Source organism: Glossina fuscipes, unplaced genomic scaffold (genome assembly GCF_014805625.2).
Source record: "Glossina fuscipes isolate IAEA_lab_2018 unplaced genomic scaffold, Yale_Gfus_2 2, whole genome shotgun sequence".
NCBI classification, from domain to species: domain Eukaryota; kingdom Metazoa; phylum Arthropoda; class Insecta; order Diptera; family Glossinidae; genus Glossina; species Glossina fuscipes.
In genome coordinates, this window is record NW_023998416.1 from 18,914,439 (window position 1) to 18,933,961 (window position 19,523).

Here is a 19,523-nt window from a genome sequence, read left to right on the forward strand (position 1 = left end):
AAAAAAAAAAAAAAAAAAAAAAATTTTATTTCATTTAGGAAAACATGCGAGGAATTGCAGAGTTGCAGTTGATAGGTCGAAAAAGATAATCAAATTAGAATTTAAGCTAACTGCATTGTTTGGTATCATATCGTTTAAAAAAGGAAAATGTTTTTAATTTTAACAAACTTACGCCTTTATAGCAATAAGGAAGAGAAAAGCGCAAGGTCATAAGACTTTCAATTTCATTTCTTCGCAATTAGCATTTCAACGTTAGAATGGAAACGTGGACAAATGTGAAAGGAAAAAGTTGAACTGACAGAGCCATAGACAACTGCACAAAAACGTATATAAGCATTGGTCTATATCAACAAGCAGACAAACGAACACATATACGGTCGAACGAAGAAAATTAGTAAGAAAAGTGATATACCGAAGAAGATGCGCCAACAAGACACACTCTTAACCACTCACAGTTCTTAATATTGCGAGGTCAACTTTCACCGTTTCCTAGTACTACGGTTAAAAGTTTCTACCAACTAGTAATGCAGGTGAATGTTTGACCCTACGTAGTATCGCAAGTGAATTTCCAGAGTTTGCTAAAATCAAAAGCGATTTTTCTTAGCCATTCCCAGTATTAGAAGCCACCCTTTCAGCATCACAAGATACTTTTCATCGTGAAATAGTATCATAATAATATCATCAGCGCCAGTTTGCAGCCGTTCTTGGCACTAGAAGCGACCTTTTCAGCGTCACAAGCCACACAAGTATTATCACAAGCGATTTTTCCATCCTATCCTGCATCACAAGCGCAAAAACCTCTCGACCGTTCATTAGTACCAAAATAGAGGTTTTACTGCCTATCAGTATTACCAACGAGCTTTTCCTGTTCATTAATAGCGGAATTAAGTTTCATTCCTTTCTTGGCATTATTAGTAAGTTGCTGTATTTTAAGAACACACTGAACGCAATTTCATCGTTTACTGGAAGCAGAAGTTAATTTTCATTACAGTACCTTCACACTAGTTATTAATAGCGCAAGTGAGTTTACACAACTCTTATTAATTGTATAAGTAAGTTCTCATCACTTATTAACAGGAAACAAAAATTTAAACATAGGATGGAAATAAGTCAACCTGCGTCAGCTTATGGATTTAGGTAAGAAGGGCAAGAAAAACCGAGCTCTTATCTATTCCTTTGACCTGACGACATGTGGTGACTGAGTACTGGTAGGTAAAAAGGACAGGAACCAGTTCCGAGCTGTTCACAATCGTGCATTGGCATCCTAAGCAAAATGATAAAATCAATATCTTGCAAACTCTTAGAAGTGGATGAAGATTATAATAAACTCAGCAAAAATTGATGAGAGCGAAAAACGATTATTGATGCGTAATGAAGTTTCCGTAGGCCTTCTTTTATCCGTCTATCTATTTCTCTGTTGCCACTTCTCTACCACCTCCATCATTTTACACGTGAAGGGAATGTCTAGTGAGAGATTGGTCATATTATGTATATACTTGCATATATGCATATATGTTTAGTAATTGTTTTTTTTTTTATTTCAATTTTTTTTCAATTTTCCTACAGTAAGATCATAAGTAAAAACTTTGTTACACCAATTCATTTAATACGGTTCACAATGAAGAGTTGCAAGGAAAGTGGTCCTTAAGTTCAGTCCATATTGTTCGTTGGCGTTCGTCCTTGAACCACGACAACATCGGTCTTTCGACTTTTAGTTCGAGCACAAAAATATATGGCCAGACATCGTATGTGTAGATCTATCTCAATCTCAATCTATCTCAACCGATCGGGGTACCGTAACATCTGAACACACGTAATACTTGATTGTACAACAAGTGGCGTAGGGTATAATAAATTCCGATTAAAAAATATAAAACAACAATATAAAGTTGTGAGAGAGCAGCATTTTTTTGCTTAATTCAATCTAAAGCCTTGCAGTATTTTTTACAATATTTTCGAATTATGAGTACATTATGAGCAGCAAAATTTATCTTCGGTGTCAAGCAGATTTCCTTAAATGTTTGTTCCAAGGGTTTTACAAAACGTGCTTAAAACGTTTCTACGCAAGTAAGAATATTTTTGCAAAATGGTTTTGTTTACAATTTTCTCAATTATGAGAAAAAATTTTCAAATCAAATAATTTTGCAGAACACTTTAATTATAATTATTCTTCAATGAAGTTAACTCTCTTTCGTAGTAACTGCTTCGAGTATCTCCAAGTCAAGCACTCCACCACGACCTATTGTGAATACAATAGCGTCTTCACTCGTTGTACATTTGCCCATCGAGTATCAACAAGCAATTAAATATATTGCGACCATGTTTAATTAGCTATGAAGTCTTCGTTGAAATCAACGAAATACATACATACTGTGCATAGAATACACGGGAAGCTTTGTCAAATTGAATCAAACAAATTTATTTACAAGCTCTGCATAATTATACATAATGTTTGCGGTCCAAATAGAAGTCAATGATCTTGAGAAATGATAAACAAAAATTGCTGTCAATTTGTCGGAATGATAACGATGAATATGAAATGGTATTTCCACCAGTTAGTTGGTTGATTGGTTCACTACGGTCTTCATTACGCTAAGATAAACAATTAAAGTCTATGTGTTTGTTCGTGTAAGGAAGCAGCCGAGCGAATATACACTCGCATATATTTGGACATCGTATTAAATCTCAATCATTGTTGTCGATATAATGACGAAGCAGCGCACAAAACACTCATTACCTACGCAAACAAACAAATGTTTATTTGTTTGTTGTATAAACTCTGGACAAGTCGGTTATGAAAATATCCAATACATATGGAGCACAAGCTAAATGATAATGTGTATGCGTATGTATAAGTTGAATGACTATCTGCTTCATATTCGCATTCATTCATTGGACACAACACAATGTTTCCATTATATTCGGGTAATTTTTTTTTAATCTTTTTTTTTTTTTATTTGTTTTTTTTTTTTATGAACTCACCTTTCCGAATATCGTTAAGCCTCCGTGCTTGACGTTAAAGGTTGGTGCGTCGGCATAACTGGAATCGGCCCAGGGCGTATGACAGGTTGAAGTCAGTGTCATATAACGTACACCGATAGCATACAAAGTACGTAGAACGGCCAGAGAACCACCTAATGAATGGCCGCCTTCCACTCCCGTCAATGAACATAACTGCTGATTTTTATGCGCTTCAATGATGTCTATACAATAATAGAAATATAAGGCGGCGCAAAAGAGAAGGATACAAAATGAAAGAGTGAGAGTTAGAGATTTTGGTGGGGAGAGAAACAAAAAGAGAGAGAGAGAGAGAGGGAGAGTTTCGGAAATTAAGTTCATTATTTGGTTTCATGTTTTATTATTGCTTTTGCCGCTATTGTCTTCCATGTTGTTTTTGTGCTGTTGTTGATATTGTTGCAATCCCTCTCTTCACATAATACCAAAAATATTAATGGGATATAATACATATATATACATATATATATATATATATATACTTATGCACATTTCCTTTTATTCATCATATGTTTTACTTTAAACACGGTTTATATTCAATTTTGATGTATGCTTGTTTCTGTGCTTTCGCATGTTACGTGTTCAGACGTTTTCATGTTAAATGGCCACAAAAAAATAATAGGGTTCAACTGCACGCTGCAGACCGTTATTGTTTATGAAAGATACGGTCACTTGAAGCCGGTTGCTTTTATTTGCTAATAAAACCACACATATGTGCATGTATACATATATGTATATGTATATATATATATATATATATAACACAGCCATCGGCACGCAAAGAGCGCGGAGACGTAAAGTTTCTTAAAAGATTAAAAAATAAAATGGAATTTAAAAAAGTAAACTCTGAGTTTAAATTATATAAGTTAGTAGAAAAAATATGGAAAGTTAAAATTAAGAACATTTTAATGGCACAAATTTCTCTATTTGGAAAAAGTTGAATAAACTCCAAGAACAGTTTTTGGATTTGTTTTTTTTTTTTTTAAATCACTATCTTTCTTTTCGGTTTTTTTTCTGTCTCATGAATTTTTCATTATTTACTATTTCTTGTCTTCGAGTAGAGTCTGACTTGTCTCCTGGCAAAATATGTGCTATTTATGTGTCCATGGCTGTAAGCAAGTATAGAGGGTTTGAGGGAAAGTTCGGTCACTTTAATCCTCATCGCAAAAGCGCACACATGCATATACTTGTTCGGCTTGTTTTAATCCTAACACGCCAACCAAAAAACACGCATAAACCTAGGCGTTGGAAACGGAAGCGCTTTTCTTTAAACCTATTTATATAGTCTCCTGCTATTGTTGCTCGCCTTGTAGGTAAACGCGTACAAGCATTGTAACACTACTTGTTGTAAAATGCACACATTGCACACGTGCTCGTTTGTGTGCATTTGATAGGGAACAGAGTGATTTAACTGACACTTGATTGAAATGCATTTATTAAACCAAAAAACTCAATATCTTTGTTTTTTTTTTTTGTCTCTTCGCATTTTGGGATATACTTTATAGAAATGAAAAAGGTCCAACGGCCTGCCCGCCTGCCTGCATGCATGCCTGCATGATTAAGTGAACAGCTATTAACTATTATTGCAAGTACCTTTACACAATATCACAGCTTACTTAGCTGCAAGTTACCTATCATTTTTTTTTCAGTTACCTATCTTCCAGTTTTACACCCTACATAAAGAAGAAATATTTAGGATTATGGTGTCGCCGAGATAAACGAAAGAGCTTTTAATGCATTCTTTTCGCAATCATTATTAAATGATTTATGAAAAAAAAAAAAAAGAACACTTTTTGACTTTCATCGGGTTCTGTTCATATTTACCAGTACTCCCTAAGCCATATTGACTACATTGCACATGTAATTGTATCAGGACTTGTTTCAGGATAAAAGATAATATTGTACAGCGATACAAAGGTATTCGCATATTATTCTAGGCATTGCGTTTTACACAATAACGACTCTAATATAATTATTTGTGTAATTGACCTGTACCTGCCTTACAACAATAACTTGAATGTTAAGTATCCTAATTAAGGAAACAACAATAGTTTGTTTGTTGTGCTCAGTTTCTTAATTATAGGTTATGTACATAAATAGGTTGTACATATGCATCCTTGAGCAGATTTGCCGTGCCCGACTGTGTATCATTTATCAGGTTCACAAAGCCTTCACTTGAAATGAAATACTGAGCTCTGTGAAATCTTTATTTATGTTTTTGTGATGGAATTGAGTTTTTCTGCTAACAATTCAAGCTCTACAGTGGCGGTTAATCATTTTCATATAATCGAATGTGAACACAACCTTAAATCGACTTTAACCGTCTTATCACTGATTTATAACCTGCAGTAAACAAGATAACGGCTATCATTGATTAAAGATAACTTGTTGGAAAAGAAACTTTGATTGAGAATTTTCGCGAAAATTTAAAAACTTATTTTTTATATTTTAAACGAAACTTTTTTAAGAGCAACTACATGCGTACATTTGATGAACAACCTTTTAACACTTTCTTGGTAAAAGTATTATTGCAAACACTGCAAGACAATTCTGAATTTCTTTGGTCTAAGAATTGACCCAGGAATGTTATTAATTGCACGAGCTATTTCTGACGCTATAACCTATGCGAATCCCAATGTGTTTCTGTTTGCCCACTAATCGTGGCTAATAAGACTAGTACGATAGGCGCTGCACGAAGCAAAAAGAAAGGTGCTACTTAAAAACGGCTCTTGTATCTTTGTGTAGCATGGTCCGGAGAACGTTGCAATCAGAAGAATATAAGTGTACAGCTTTGTTACATTCTGCTGCGCTGCCGCAAATTCACTTTCTTAACGAAATTGTCTATTGACAAACTTTGGATATGCGCACAAGCAGGTTTCCTGGTCATCGGCAACTTGACCTCAGGTGGAAAATTTTCTCTTTAGGTTCCAATTTTGACTTCACGTCCACTACGAATACATATGTAAGGTTGAAGTATTTTTTAAGCAAATATTTGTAAACAACTTGATATTGTATATTATCAGTAGCGGTTATAACAAGTTGAGGTATAGACTTTGCGTCTGTCTTGAATTATTAACATAAAACACATCGTTGCGTTGCAAGAGGAGGAAACCTTCACCAAAAATTTCCTTACTGATTGAATGAACCTAGATTCGTGAAAACTGTGAAATTGTTAAAATAGGAATATCTCTGATAGTAGGTCTCAAAGTAGGTCTAGGAGATAAACGATATGCATTTTGCCTCACAAGATATAGTTTATCAAGTTTCGCTTTTTTTAATTTCCTTTGCCATGACTTTTCAACGTTTAAAGCGCACGATTTAGTTTTTGGATTAGTTTCAATTGCAAGGTAAATCGAAGATTTCCTTAAGAAGATTTAAGCAAATTGGATCAATTGTATATTAATATATTAAGTAAAATAATTTCTAATATTCACAAGCAATTTAACAGAAGACATGTGTAATGCTTTGGTATGTACATATGTCTAAATATAACTTTACATACATACTTATAATATGTAATCCGTGAAAATCCTTAATATTTACTTAACATTCAGCATTGGAGCAAGAAAAGGAAAGACAAAATGAAAATGAAACGCAAACGAAAAAAAAGAAAAAAAAAAATGAAAAATGAAAAATGCAGAACGTAGAATATTGAATAAATGTGAGTAACTGCTTGAATATCTTTCGATTGATATCAATCGTGCAGTAAATCAATATTGCGAACGGAATTACTGAAGCGGCATTAAATATTCCCTCTCAGTACATAAAACGTATATTTTAACGGAAATTGTAGTAGCTATGATGGAAGTTTCTTTTGAAAAAACAAACTAAAAACAAAAAAAAACATAACTCAATTTTACTAAAACTAAATTCATTAAGTAAATACAAAATTTAAGCACGAACGCACGTGCACATGTTCATTGCTATACGTAAAATAAATAATAAATAATTAATAAAAAGAGAAGAAAAGGGAAAAAAAAAAGGAATAAACCAAATATTGGTTATACGAGCAGCAGCAACATAGAAATAATCGAGAACAACCTATAGAATGGAATATTTGTTTTAGTAGCCACTTGCTGAGGCATTCAAGCAACCGTATGATTGTGCATGTGCATAGAAGAACAAAAAAAAAAAAAAAAAAAAAAATAGAACCAAATGCATCTGCAAGCTTTACCAGAACTGTTGCAGAAAATTATGGTTTTGCGTGAGAAAGGAATTTTCGTTCGAAGCGAGCATTAGAGAATGTGTGATTGCATGAAATGTTCAAAATGTTCATTGCATGACTGAGTTCTATACAGAGATAAAATTCCGTATACACTCACTATAACACAACACACATAAGTGGCATAAATGCATTTACTCGCATATGAAAGTGTTTTTCTTCTCTATTCTTCTCTCTTGAATCGTTCACAATTATTGCATTATATGTATATGTACACGTGTGTGTGTGTGTTTCGCTTTTTATACGACTGTATCGGCTGTACGTCTGTCTAATGTTATAAGGGTATAGAAAATGTTTATGGGAAATATGGCACGTATTGCTTAAATTGCTCACAACACATAGAATGAAACAAAAGAAAGTCTTCCAAAATTCTTTCCGTTTTCAACCGCAGATATATCTGCAAAGAGAGTTATTTTCCGTTTGCAGGGTACGTAACGATCTTCTAAGAATAACAACGGAGAACTTATTAAAGCCATTCTAATGCAGATGATTTTATTGACAATATTTCCCTCGCTATGACGAACATGACGTGGTTCCTTACGCTCTTATGGATTGCATTGTCATTATAATAAAAACCTTTAAAATACCATTTGAGGTAATGAAGTAGGAAGAGTAATCATTATATTGTAATTATATGTAAGTATGCTTTAAAGGCAGCTACTGGAGTGAAAAAAACTAACTTTCACGTATATGCAGCCATGAAGACATACATAAATACCAAGAATTCCGTTTTGTGCTATTTGTGTGACCAAACAATTTTTTATATCTTTACAACTAATTTAGTTTAACTTGTTTTTAAAAACAAAAGTAATTTTCTTCTTCTTTTTTTTGTTCAAATTCGTAATCAACTTTATGCTATTTATGATTCTCTGTATATGTATATGTTATCTCTAAGCAGGGTATAGATTCAAACAAAAAAAAAAAAAAATATTTAGATGTCTGTTTTCACCTAAGTAATCTGAAAAGAGGAGAATGCATGACACCAAGAAAATTATTACACAAATTACATCTTCATAGCAAACGAAGAACTTGTATACCAATGCCACAATCATCTAAACTTGTTCTTTGAATTCCATTTTCTTTTCTTTAATGCAACGATAATGCCGTCATTTCATTACTGCATACCTTTCGCTCGCTTATGCCTAATGCTCTCATTACGGATATTTTTACCTGACGAGACTTGCAATTTGACCTCGTAATGCTGGAGCGTACCTTTTCATGATATCGGCATATAAGAGAAAAGTTTTGTAATTTAATTTTTTTACCTGTCGTAGTAATAAAAGTATTTTATTAAACGTGAGCGTATCGTTTAGCTGATCAGGACAAAGTATTTGTGCCACATTTTCCAATAATATCTCTGATTGGTTGCCAGATATTGTTTGTGTACATGGACGGCTTCTCTAAAGTATTCTCACGAATGTTTGGGCAAGATCAATGTCTGCTGAGATCTCGTAAGCTGTAATGTCTTGTCCCTCTGTCTATGTTGTGAGAATTCATGCTCTCACTTTCCTTCTGAACTCGTGCGCTGCTACCATCAGTAACTTAGCCAGAATATTCTATAGTACAAGTCGGTTACCTAAGTTCATCGCAACAGTTTTAATCCGTTTAGCCATTTTTTTGCTAAACTTTTGCCAATTGTTCTCAATCTTTTCGCCTACCACCGGTTGCATCAAGCGAGTAACGCGCCATGAATGTGTAGTTGGCCTTCCTTTAGGGTTTTCCTTCTTTAACAATCGACAAACCTCAAATCACCAAACATGCTATTTTCGTGACAATATTCAACATCGTATTGAGGAATGGCACTATCAACCAGTGTCTGTTGTTACACTGCGACTGCGGATTGCATCCGACAGAGAAGGCGCATTAGCATCGCTTCCAGAAACCCATCTACAGCCTAAGTTGCCAGATGGCCAGGCGTGCTTATAAGAATCTGAAACCCGCAACATTTTCTCTTCGTTACCATTTATTTTCACTGAGGGAGTCTGTCCGCCAGTCTCATAACGTCAATCGGCCAATCAAAACAAAAAGCAACACGCTTATGGAATAGCGTGAAATGCAACGAACGCGTTCACAGCACTAGTTTTTCACAATACATATATAGCTTTACATAACATCCTACATTGAGTCTCTGACAGGATCTCTGGGTGCTAGAAAGATCCTGCTTTAGTTGATATAAAATGAAGCAATTATTTGCTTTCATGGGGAGTTAAATGCCACCTCTGAGTCAATGTGTACCCTATGATATTGCTATAAATTTTATAGCAGAGCTGATGAGTAAACTTGTTCACTTGTCGTATTCGTTCTACGAGAGACCGAGACTTAGTTTTGCATAAAACTCACTTAATATAAAATTTAATCATCGTACAACGGCGGAGCTCCAGCCGTTATACCTGTGGTAAACCAACCATTATTTTTAATCTAACCGCATTATGTTGTATGGGCGTCCGTAAGAAAGAAAACGCTTATGGTATACATTTCCCAACTTATTTTTTTTTTTTAATAATTTGATGAAACATTTGCTGGAACATTCAAATGCGAAATTAACGAAGAATCCGTCGAGTATTTGTATAATTTTCATATGTAATTTAACTTCTACATATAAGAATTGGGATTTATTGTACATAAAAAATGTATAAAATTTTTTCGTAAGACAAGACGTGTCCCAGATTAGCATTAGAGGAAGGATTTTCTTCATTTGTTTATTTGTTGAAACGGAAAAAAGAGAGCAAAACTAGGGAAAAAACATACCCAAGTAAATGGATTTATATGTAAATTTAGTAAAAGTTACTATTTTAATGGTAACTTAAACATACGTATATACACACACTCCCACACACACTTTATAAATGTAATAATCATGTTCATTGTGAGGATAGAAGAAAATGAAAATTATTTCCCTTTACATTTGTTTGAACGACTCAATTGCAATAAATCAGGGGAACGCAAGGATGGAATATTTTTCTTTAATGTATACTCAAACACATCCATACACGCACATATACATGTACATGTATATGCACATATCTTGCAAAACTCATTGAACAAAGATGTCTGCTATTGGACTTTATTGCCATAAAACATATTCTTGCATATGGGATTTTTCATGTCCGAGTATCGTTCGTTGTATCTTGACTTCCATTGAGCCGGAATCAAATTGAAATTGAAAACTCAATTCCGTTCACTTCAGCTCAGTAGCAGTACGTAAGCATATATTTGTGTGTGTGTGTGTGTGTTTGTGCATCTTTAGTAGAGCAGAAAGAAAGTAAATGACTGGAAGTTTTTATGCGTTAAGAATGTGTGTATACATATGTAAGTATAAACGGATGCGTTTATGTGTTTATATGTTTGTAGTTTATTGTTTTTTCAATTTCAACTTATACTTATGTACTTCACATGTTCGCATTAGAAAATATTTGTTTCTATACCGATGTAGCGCACCATACGTATATACGTACGCAAGTTTCTAAGCCAGCATGAATTGCAAGTGAAATGAAACGCAAACGAAAATATGAAATTTTTTAAAGGCTTTCGATTATTATATGTCTGATGTAATTGTTTGCGTCTGCAGTTTTGCAAAAAAAAAAAGCAAATTCATAAAATATTAATAAGTTGTTTATTAGTGAAACGTCAGAGCAGGGAATAGAGTGTTCATTTCAGCTGATACGTAATAAAAAGAGAAAGTTAAGGTTGTTACTCTAAAGAAGTCATGCACGGTGCGTTTCGAACGGTCGTAATACTTTTGAAAAACTTTTTGAAGCACTAATAAACAAAAACCAGGCATGCAAGAATTTCGACAATAAAATTTTTCTTCTTTTTCCCTTTTACTATATGAATTCACCAGTGCAAAGTTGGATAGTGCAAACTTTTTTGAGAAAAAGTTATCTCGGCAATTGCTTCAAATTTTCTTGCTGTGATTTAAAGAAAGAAACAAGTAAGTGCACTACAGTGGGGCATGGCCCACTATTAAATACTCTACACCGCTCTACCGCTATTCACATTACACCACATTATAGGGAAAGTAGTCGGTAAAGCGGCCAGAATGAAAATGTTTTCAATAGCGTTTATCCTTAGGCCAAAACTCGTCGGTGTGCTAAATTTGCAAAAATGCTAAAATGATTCTGAATCGATCGGTGTAATAAAAACTGGGTCCATTTTAAGTCCTTCTTGGTGTTGCATACATTCCTTGTACCACAAGTGAGATAGTGATATAGGCTATAAGAAAGACAAACGATACTTAAATTCCAAATTCCACGGTGTCTTACACATTTAGTAGGTAAGTCGCAATGAAGTTTAAAATAGGTTACCTTAGACCGGTCTGGACAGAAGTGGATGGGTGTTGTCCGAATTCATATTCTATCAGAAGCTACTATTTTTCATTTACTGTGGAAGCAAACCTCTACTAAAACGGTAGATATCTAGCCTATAAAGCACAAGTGAGTTTAAAATGCATAGGACTTGACTGAACAGTAGCGCTCACAATTCTAGAGTAGCGCTTGTTGCAATGCTCCATCTTTCTTACCGGTATCTGGTGATCGTAGTATTTTTATCGTTTAATTTTGGCTTTTAATGTATTTGCCGGTTAGGTCCCTGGCCCATGTAGGCAACTTATTTGTGTACTGGCCCTGGATTGAAAGCAGAAAAGTTCTTTTTCTATATATACGGCGTTCATGTTAACCCGTTGAAACCGAACGGTGCCTCTTGGTCTTTATTTCAACTCGAACGGCGTTTATGAGACACCAGCACTAGTTAAGATCCTATATGTCTTATGCGCGGGCATGGCTACCCTGACGCAGTATGGTGTTACGTTTTGTTTCTTTCGTTTATTCTTTGACGTTTGTAATAAAACTCAAAAACTACGTTATTAATTAACCGTATCTATTAACTATCTGGCTACGCAGGGTTGCCGTATTAAAGAGTTTTCAGAGAGGAAGTCTCCAAATTGCTTCCCACAAACCAACCCTTCTTCTACAGTATTATATATTAAATTCGTGGCAGACTGTGATTGTGGCGACTAATACATACTATACATACTATGTGCTGGCGAGATTCTGAAGGTGATCGCGGAAGTCATTGTTCTGGGGATTGCAACGGTGCGAGATAAATTTCTATACTTGATATGAAATGGTGAAAAAGAAAGATTAATGTTCATGGACTTGGCTGCGGTTCTGCATGTGGAAAAAGATTGTCGAGCCGAGCAAAGAAAATCAGAAGGCATGAAGCGGCATGTTCTTGTGGTATTCGGCCTCAAAGACCGACGTTAACGTCCGCATGAGTAGTCGAGCAGGCAGAGGATCGCGGCCAGCGGCTCAATGGTCGCGGGCTCAAAACTCAAATGCGGCAGAGTTTTCAGAAACTGCAGGCTTTAAGTCTGTACTTTGAAAATTTGTTTACAAAATGTATCGATAATAGATAAATAAATAAAAGTAAAGCTTGGAAACCGTTTCCTAACTACGCCGCCAAGAAAAACAGATTAATGTCTGTCTAATATCTGCGACTTGAAAAAATATTTATATTATTACGTGTATTATTATACTATCACTGAAGGATGGGGGGTATATTCATTTCATCATCAAAATAATAAATCGACTTATGCATATCCGTTTGTCCGTCTGTCCGTCTGCTAGATGTCTGTTGTAAACATTCAAAATGAAAGCTGTCGCCTTCAAATTTGCAAAAGAATTTGGAATTGATCTAAGCTTTTCAAAGGACACGCCTATACCGCCCACTTGCCTATATGACAAAAACTTTTGTTTCGAAAATAGAAGAAATCATCTGCGCCCACTCCATATTATAGAGCAGAAAATTTACTTCTTCTACTTTATATGCCTTTTTCAAGATAATTGTGATGGGTATAAAAGTTTCGGTCCCGACCGAATTTAACTTTCTACTTGTTTTTTTTTTACTTTCTCTTTTATTCCGTTGTATAGTTTTTTTTTGTAATACCATTAACAAACACCAATTCCGGTTATCGTTCTAAGAAAGTTTCCCTTTAAAATAATTTATCTCATATGCAAAGTTTAAATCTTATTTTAACAAATAAAGTGAATAATTACCTCTTAAGTCTGTGTGAGAATCTCTGCTCTCTCTTTGTTTTAACTTTTTAGTGCTGATGTTGCACTTATTCCCCCTTCGAAAAGGAAATTTGATTTAAAGCGAATGTTATTAATACCCTTACCCGAGCTTATTTTCTTTTTCGTTTTTTAATAAATGCTTAATGAAAATAAAAATAGTTCTATAGGACTACAACAAATACGTTCTAAGTAAGCATAAGCATCGTATTATAATGAAAAAAGATTTAATAATAAAATAAAAGAGAAAGCGCCTGTAAAGGCACTTACGGTACAATAAATTGAAACAATTACGTAGTAAAATGAAGATATTAAACTATTTTGGTTAATAAGCTCGGACGCGGGCTTATAAGGAAAAACAATTCTTTCTTGGTCTCGAAATTAAATAACGCTTGAAAATAAAACAAATTTTTTTTGTGAGTGATCAGTCGATAAAGGCATAACACTTGCCGCTTGGGCACACGTCGATCAGGCTGCGGTCAACACCTTTCTTTTTTCACAGTATTTACATTTGATAGCAGCCTTGCATGACAGAAATAACATAAAATAGTTGAAGACATGGGATAGAGGGTTTGGAAGATAGGCCAGGAAGATACTTTATACAAATAAAGTCAAAGATTGGCTATCGAGTCAAGGAAAAAAACATTACAAAGTCAAATTAGTGTTTCTTAGAGAACTTGCGGAGCCAAGTGAGTAGGAAAACAGATTGATCGGCAAAATGGATTTTTTCTACACGCACCGACATATATAATTTACCCATTTCAAGTAATCTTTACTGGCTATTACTATGCAAACGTTCAAAAGTGTTTCACGTATCTAACATACCTCTTGGATGTAACGAAGGAAAACATTCATTAAATTGTTAATGTTATAAAAGAAACGAAAAGACAAAATAAAAATAAATAATATTGAAAATAAAAGGCAAAAAAAGCAAAAAAAAAAAAAAAACAATTTATGCAGCTAAGCTAAGGCTGATTGTATGCAATTCATTTTCTTAACTATTATGACTTTCTAGTAATACAACAGTTTCCGGTACAAGCAAAGGGAAAGCAAAAACAACCAGACATTTCTTTTTTCTCAAAAGTTTCTTCCTCTTGCTAAAAGACTTTCGACCTATAACAAGTAAGAGTTACTCCACCCAAAGCAACGAAGAAAAGTTGCCCAGTAAAGCGGAGTGCAGCGGTAGGTAATATTGCGACGAAAGGGTTTAAAAACTAGAGGAACCTTACGTAACGGAAACAAGTGCTATGTGCTATATGCTAAGGAAAACGTTAAAAACAAAAAAAACAAAAATATATTAAGAAATATTAAAAAAGAAGGAACAAAAAATTGAAAGTTTGTTTCTTATGCTTGAAGTGCAGAGGGAAAACGTATGAACGGTTAAATTAAAAACCGAAAATCATTTCGGATGCAAGTTGTGTTCGAAGACTTTCTTAAATGTTTTTTGTTTTATTTTTTATTTTTTATTTTTTTTGTTTTTTTTTTTTATGTATTTTATGCTTTTAGGAAATTTATGGCAACAGCCCAGTCAAGTATTGAAGGTTTTTGCTAAAAACTGAAACTTGTCTGGTATGTAAAATATTTCACTTTTTTGCTCATATTGTATTTTTTCAATGAATTTTTACTTGAATGCTAAAAGTTAAGACTTATAAGTTGTTTGTTGTTCGATTTTCTCTACTCTAACAACAAAGTAAATGGCACATCAAATGGAAAACTAACATAACAACATATGCATTAAGAGCATTGAGTGACAGCTCGAAACAGCTAAACAGTTGGGAAGAGCGTAGAAGAAAGTAAATCATCGGCAGACGCAAGAGGGTGAAATTCTACAAAAATATGACATAAGGTAGAAGAAGCTGTTGAATGTTGCATGCTTGACTGGTGTATAAAGTGCTTGTTTTTATTGTTGTTGTTGTTACTGCTGTTACACTATTCGGCTTTTCATGATGAAAGCTTGCTTGCATGTCGGTGTTGAATTCTTTCATTCTCAGCTCAAGTAAATTCTTCCATTTGCTTTCTATATATAAACTTTTAGTTTAAAAGAAATATTTGCTATTTTTAGTCCAACTTTTTATTTATTTTTTTTATATTTTACTTTCTTGAATGAAGTGAACATAAATGGTTTTCATTGTTGCCTAGATTTGTGTAACCAAATGCATTTGAGAGATAATAGCAAAGGAAGAAAAAATTACATTTTGATTTTCCTTTTTTTTTTTTTTTTTTGGCTTTACTAAAAGCAATATACACCTAACAAAACATTATCAGCACATCCAAATATAAATATTTTTCCAAAACCATTCTATTCTCAGGAAAACTTAAAATACACTTTCTTAGGCAAAAAAAAAAAAAAAGAAAAAAGAAATCTCTGCATTTAAATTTTGAGAGGATACATTAATTTAAGTGAAATGTTTGTAAGGCAGGCCGGCCAATAGATATCGAAAATCTCATAAACTATTGCTATCCTTTATGAGTGTGTCTAGGGGTTAATTTAATCAAGTCAATGCATTTTAATTGAAATTGAGTTCAATGAGTCATTAATATAACTGCAGGACTTTGTCCACCGAATGTATATAAAGTTCATATTTTTTTTTTATTATCTTCTCTTTGGACTCGAAAAGCGAAATAAGCGATTAGAAAAATTTTAAAAATTCAACCATAACGTGGTTTACGCAAGGCTTTTGCAGCTATTTAGCTACGGGTCTATACGTAGCGGATCACTATGTCGTACGTATCGGTATTTCTTTTGTTGCACAAGTGTAAAAAAAAGTAGGAAATAATAGCTATTCTGACGTGCGTCACTACTCGAATTTATGTTTTTCTTGTCCTCTTTAATTTTTCCCATTTTTCTTTTGACTTCGTTCTCAAAAATAACTTTCAATTGTTGTATTGATTATTGCCACTTAAAAAAGTATTTGGAAATGAAAGCAAAGAAAAATATTATGAAAAATATCTCCTGATTTTTATTGCTGCCAAATCATCTCAGAGGAATTGCAGTCAACAATAATAACAAGATATTTACAACAACATTCCATTAGGGGTGTGCAAGTTAAACCTATAGCGGCAAAGTAAGTTTCAGACATTTTTATAGATTCAGTTTTTCATTCTTACCTTGGGCTGAGGTGCACGTTGTCAGCTGTGGGGCGTAACGATCGGTTAAGCGTTTGATGACATCTATTTGCTCCAAAGTCAATTGCACGGCATCGCGGTGTTGGGCTTCACATGGCACATAGGCAGCCCAGAACTAAAGAAAAGAAGCAAATAAATGAATTTTTCACAATTTACTCGCAAATTTATTACGTATGACAAATGCCCACGGCATAGACGATTTCTTAATTTTTCTTATTCCATTCCTAATAGCGAAAAGCATCTGCCGCCAAAAATACTTCATCAACACAATCTAGTTATACATAAGGTTGTTCGAAAAGTGATTCCACTTTTTTTCCCGACCTCACACTTACGCCGCATAAGCCCTCTATATTTTGATAGTCGTTAGGGCAAGGTTTGCTTTTGAAAAATTAAGTTCGATTGACTCCACGTAGTAGCTTCTAGTTTGTGCCATTCGTTATAGGGAAAGTGAAAAGCAGCACTTACGGCATATGTTTAAAATTGTTCAAGAAAGAAGCAAATTATCGGATATGTGACGAGAAGACGTATTGTCAGAACGCTAGATTCAAAACTGGTTTTGCAAAATTTTGATGTTTTGGAAGGCCAGTTGAAGCCTTCAAAGCCAATAAAGGTATTGACTGATGCAAGCCGGTCATAGCGCTGAGAAATTAAGTTTATCGAAATCGACAGTTTATGACAAAATATTCAGGCATTATAAGAAAAAAGTCTTTCATTTTCATAAGAAAAACAGAAAGCGGTTACTTTTCGAACAACCCAATATGTGTACACACACATATATATGTTAAATATATTTTGGAACTATGGGGTTACCTTACAAAGATCTTTGGAATCGCGAAGGGACCCCGAAATTATTCCGGATACTCAACCGATTAAATTTGTATCAATCCCGTCTATCAGTCTTTTTAAAAATTTCCTTAAGAATTTGTTAATATTTAACAAGACGAAGAAAATGTCACATTTGTCTACAGCGTGTACTGTAGTGAGACGTAAGATAAAGCGAAGTTTCACTCACTCGATATTACGATTGCATTCATCATTTCATTCACCTATCGTAAGTGTCATCTGAATATTATTTGTGGGAATTTTGCCCACTGTAAACATGTATTGCACGATAATTAATGTAAGTGCTGCAAATGTTTACAAGTAACTATCTAAAATTAAATTGTGATATAAACTTCATACATAACTTTCAATTAGTTCCGTGATGCAGATAAATGTTTCAGTTATAATCACCTGGTTTAGTTAACATTAAACTTGCGGTGGACACCAAGAGAAGCAAAGGTTAGCCGTACTCACTTTACATAAGCATTGTTGTCAGAGATCGTACTGATATGTGCATAGATATACACACGCAGGCACACATTTTAGTTAAGCGAAAGTTCTGCACACACCGCAGTAACAATAAATTTACTGACAATTCCATTAGAATATTATCAAAAACAATAAAGAGTTAGAGGGTCAAGGCTTGCAGATGCAGTACTCTCCCTTCAAAATACGTGCTACAATTATAAGTATGCGGTGGTTTGCAAGACTTCCAAGCGAGTCCTTGTTGTCATGGTTATTCAAAACGGAGAAACCTGTGCGAAATTGTGTTCATTTATTTTAATTTTTCCTTGAAAAAAGCAGAAAAAGACAAAAAAAAAAAAAAATTACCGGAAAATATTTTCTAAATATGCTAAGCAAAATTTTCAACTCCCTTGGAGTCTCTCTATGAAAATCAGCCAGAGTATCTAATTTGATACTCATGAAAAAGCTTCTTTTTTTTTTTTCTGGACTTAACTTCCGCTTGCCCAGTCGTGAGTGAAAAGCATTTCAACAATTACAGTAAACAAAACTAATATAAACAATGCATTTAGTAGCATTACAATGCGTACATACATATGTACATATGTATATATATATATATATATTTATATATAAAAATATATATATGTGTATATACAAACGTAATATGGGTAATTGTGAGAGTTCACAAAACACCAGCATTTCTAACAATATTTGTCCGGTCTGGTGTAAAATTTAAATGCAGAAAAGATTACTCGACATTTGAATTTCTTGTTTAGCACCTTTATGACCGCACTGTTATATTCGGTCGGTATTATGTTTGTTTAAAAGTGTGAATCACAACATAACACAACTTACAATTTGTGTATTGTTACTGCGTATTTTCGTTTTGTTTTTATGGGTCAGCTAACTACCAGTTTATGTTCTGTAACTGAACATATACAAACTTACGCTCGCTGCTTCTCTTTACTTATATATTGTTTCCCTGCATGCATGTACTGTGTTCGGTATGTATGGTCTCATCTTAGGTCACTACTGGAAATGCAATTCCCTCGTACCTTTAACTTTTTATCTTTTATATCCACTTTAATGACGCTGCTGGAGTTATTACGTCAGTTTTTATACAGTGCTATGCGTCGTTGAATATTTGAGATGTAAACACATCGCATCAAGTGCTTGTTGTTAAAAAGAATTTTTCGTATAAGAGCGTTATTGTGTACATATGAAGGAGTGTATCAAAGTTTTTTTTTTTTATTTTCTTTTTTGCAAGAAAATTCTTAACACCAGAACTGCCGACCTTTTTTTATACATAACTACTTTTACCGTCAATTCCATTTACATTTACATACATCTGATGTCCAAACTTGATTTGAAACTTATTTAATTTTGGTTACTTGTGGACTTTTACCAATTCTTAGACTATTAGTGTTATTGAAAGTGTGTAAGGACCAAAGCTTAAAACTCATGCTTGTTGTTATTCCTATTGCTGTTAAGGTATGATTAAGTATCTGTATGATCGGCTTAACTGCAGATTAAATACCATACGATTGCTTGGGCGTCGGTAAGAAAATGTGGTTAAATTTCATTGGCGGATTTCACTCGGCGTCTCAAATCGGTAAGCCATGTCGGCCATTGAAAAAACTGATGACAAGTCGATCTCTAAGCTTCGCTCCCGTTTTACGTCCTTTCTGTTAAGGCCGTCGCCGAGAGCGGACATGTGCAAATTTGTAGTACATTTTATTTTATAGAATAGAATGTAGCGCGTATTACGATATCTTGTAAGTTAAAGGGAAATTTGAGATCATCAA

At 34.0% G+C, this 19,523-nt stretch overlaps 1 protein-coding gene across 7 annotated transcripts in view; it reads right to left on the reverse strand.

Annotated features, from left to right (window-relative positions):
• Positions 1 to 19,523, reverse strand: part of LOC119633906 — a 271,992-nt gene that overhangs the window by 69,207 nt on the left and 183,262 nt on the right. For all 7 annotated transcript variants that reach the window (XM_038027725.1, XM_038027721.1, XM_038027722.1 and 4 more), the window contains 2 exons: positions 16,414 to 16,546; positions 2,983 to 3,203 (listed from right to left, as the gene is read on the reverse strand). In XM_038027725.1, the coding sequence (XP_037883653.1) occupies positions 2,983 to 3,203; positions 16,414 to 16,546 (354 nt within the window). The remainder of the gene's footprint in view (positions 1 to 2,982; positions 3,204 to 16,413; positions 16,547 to 19,523) is intronic.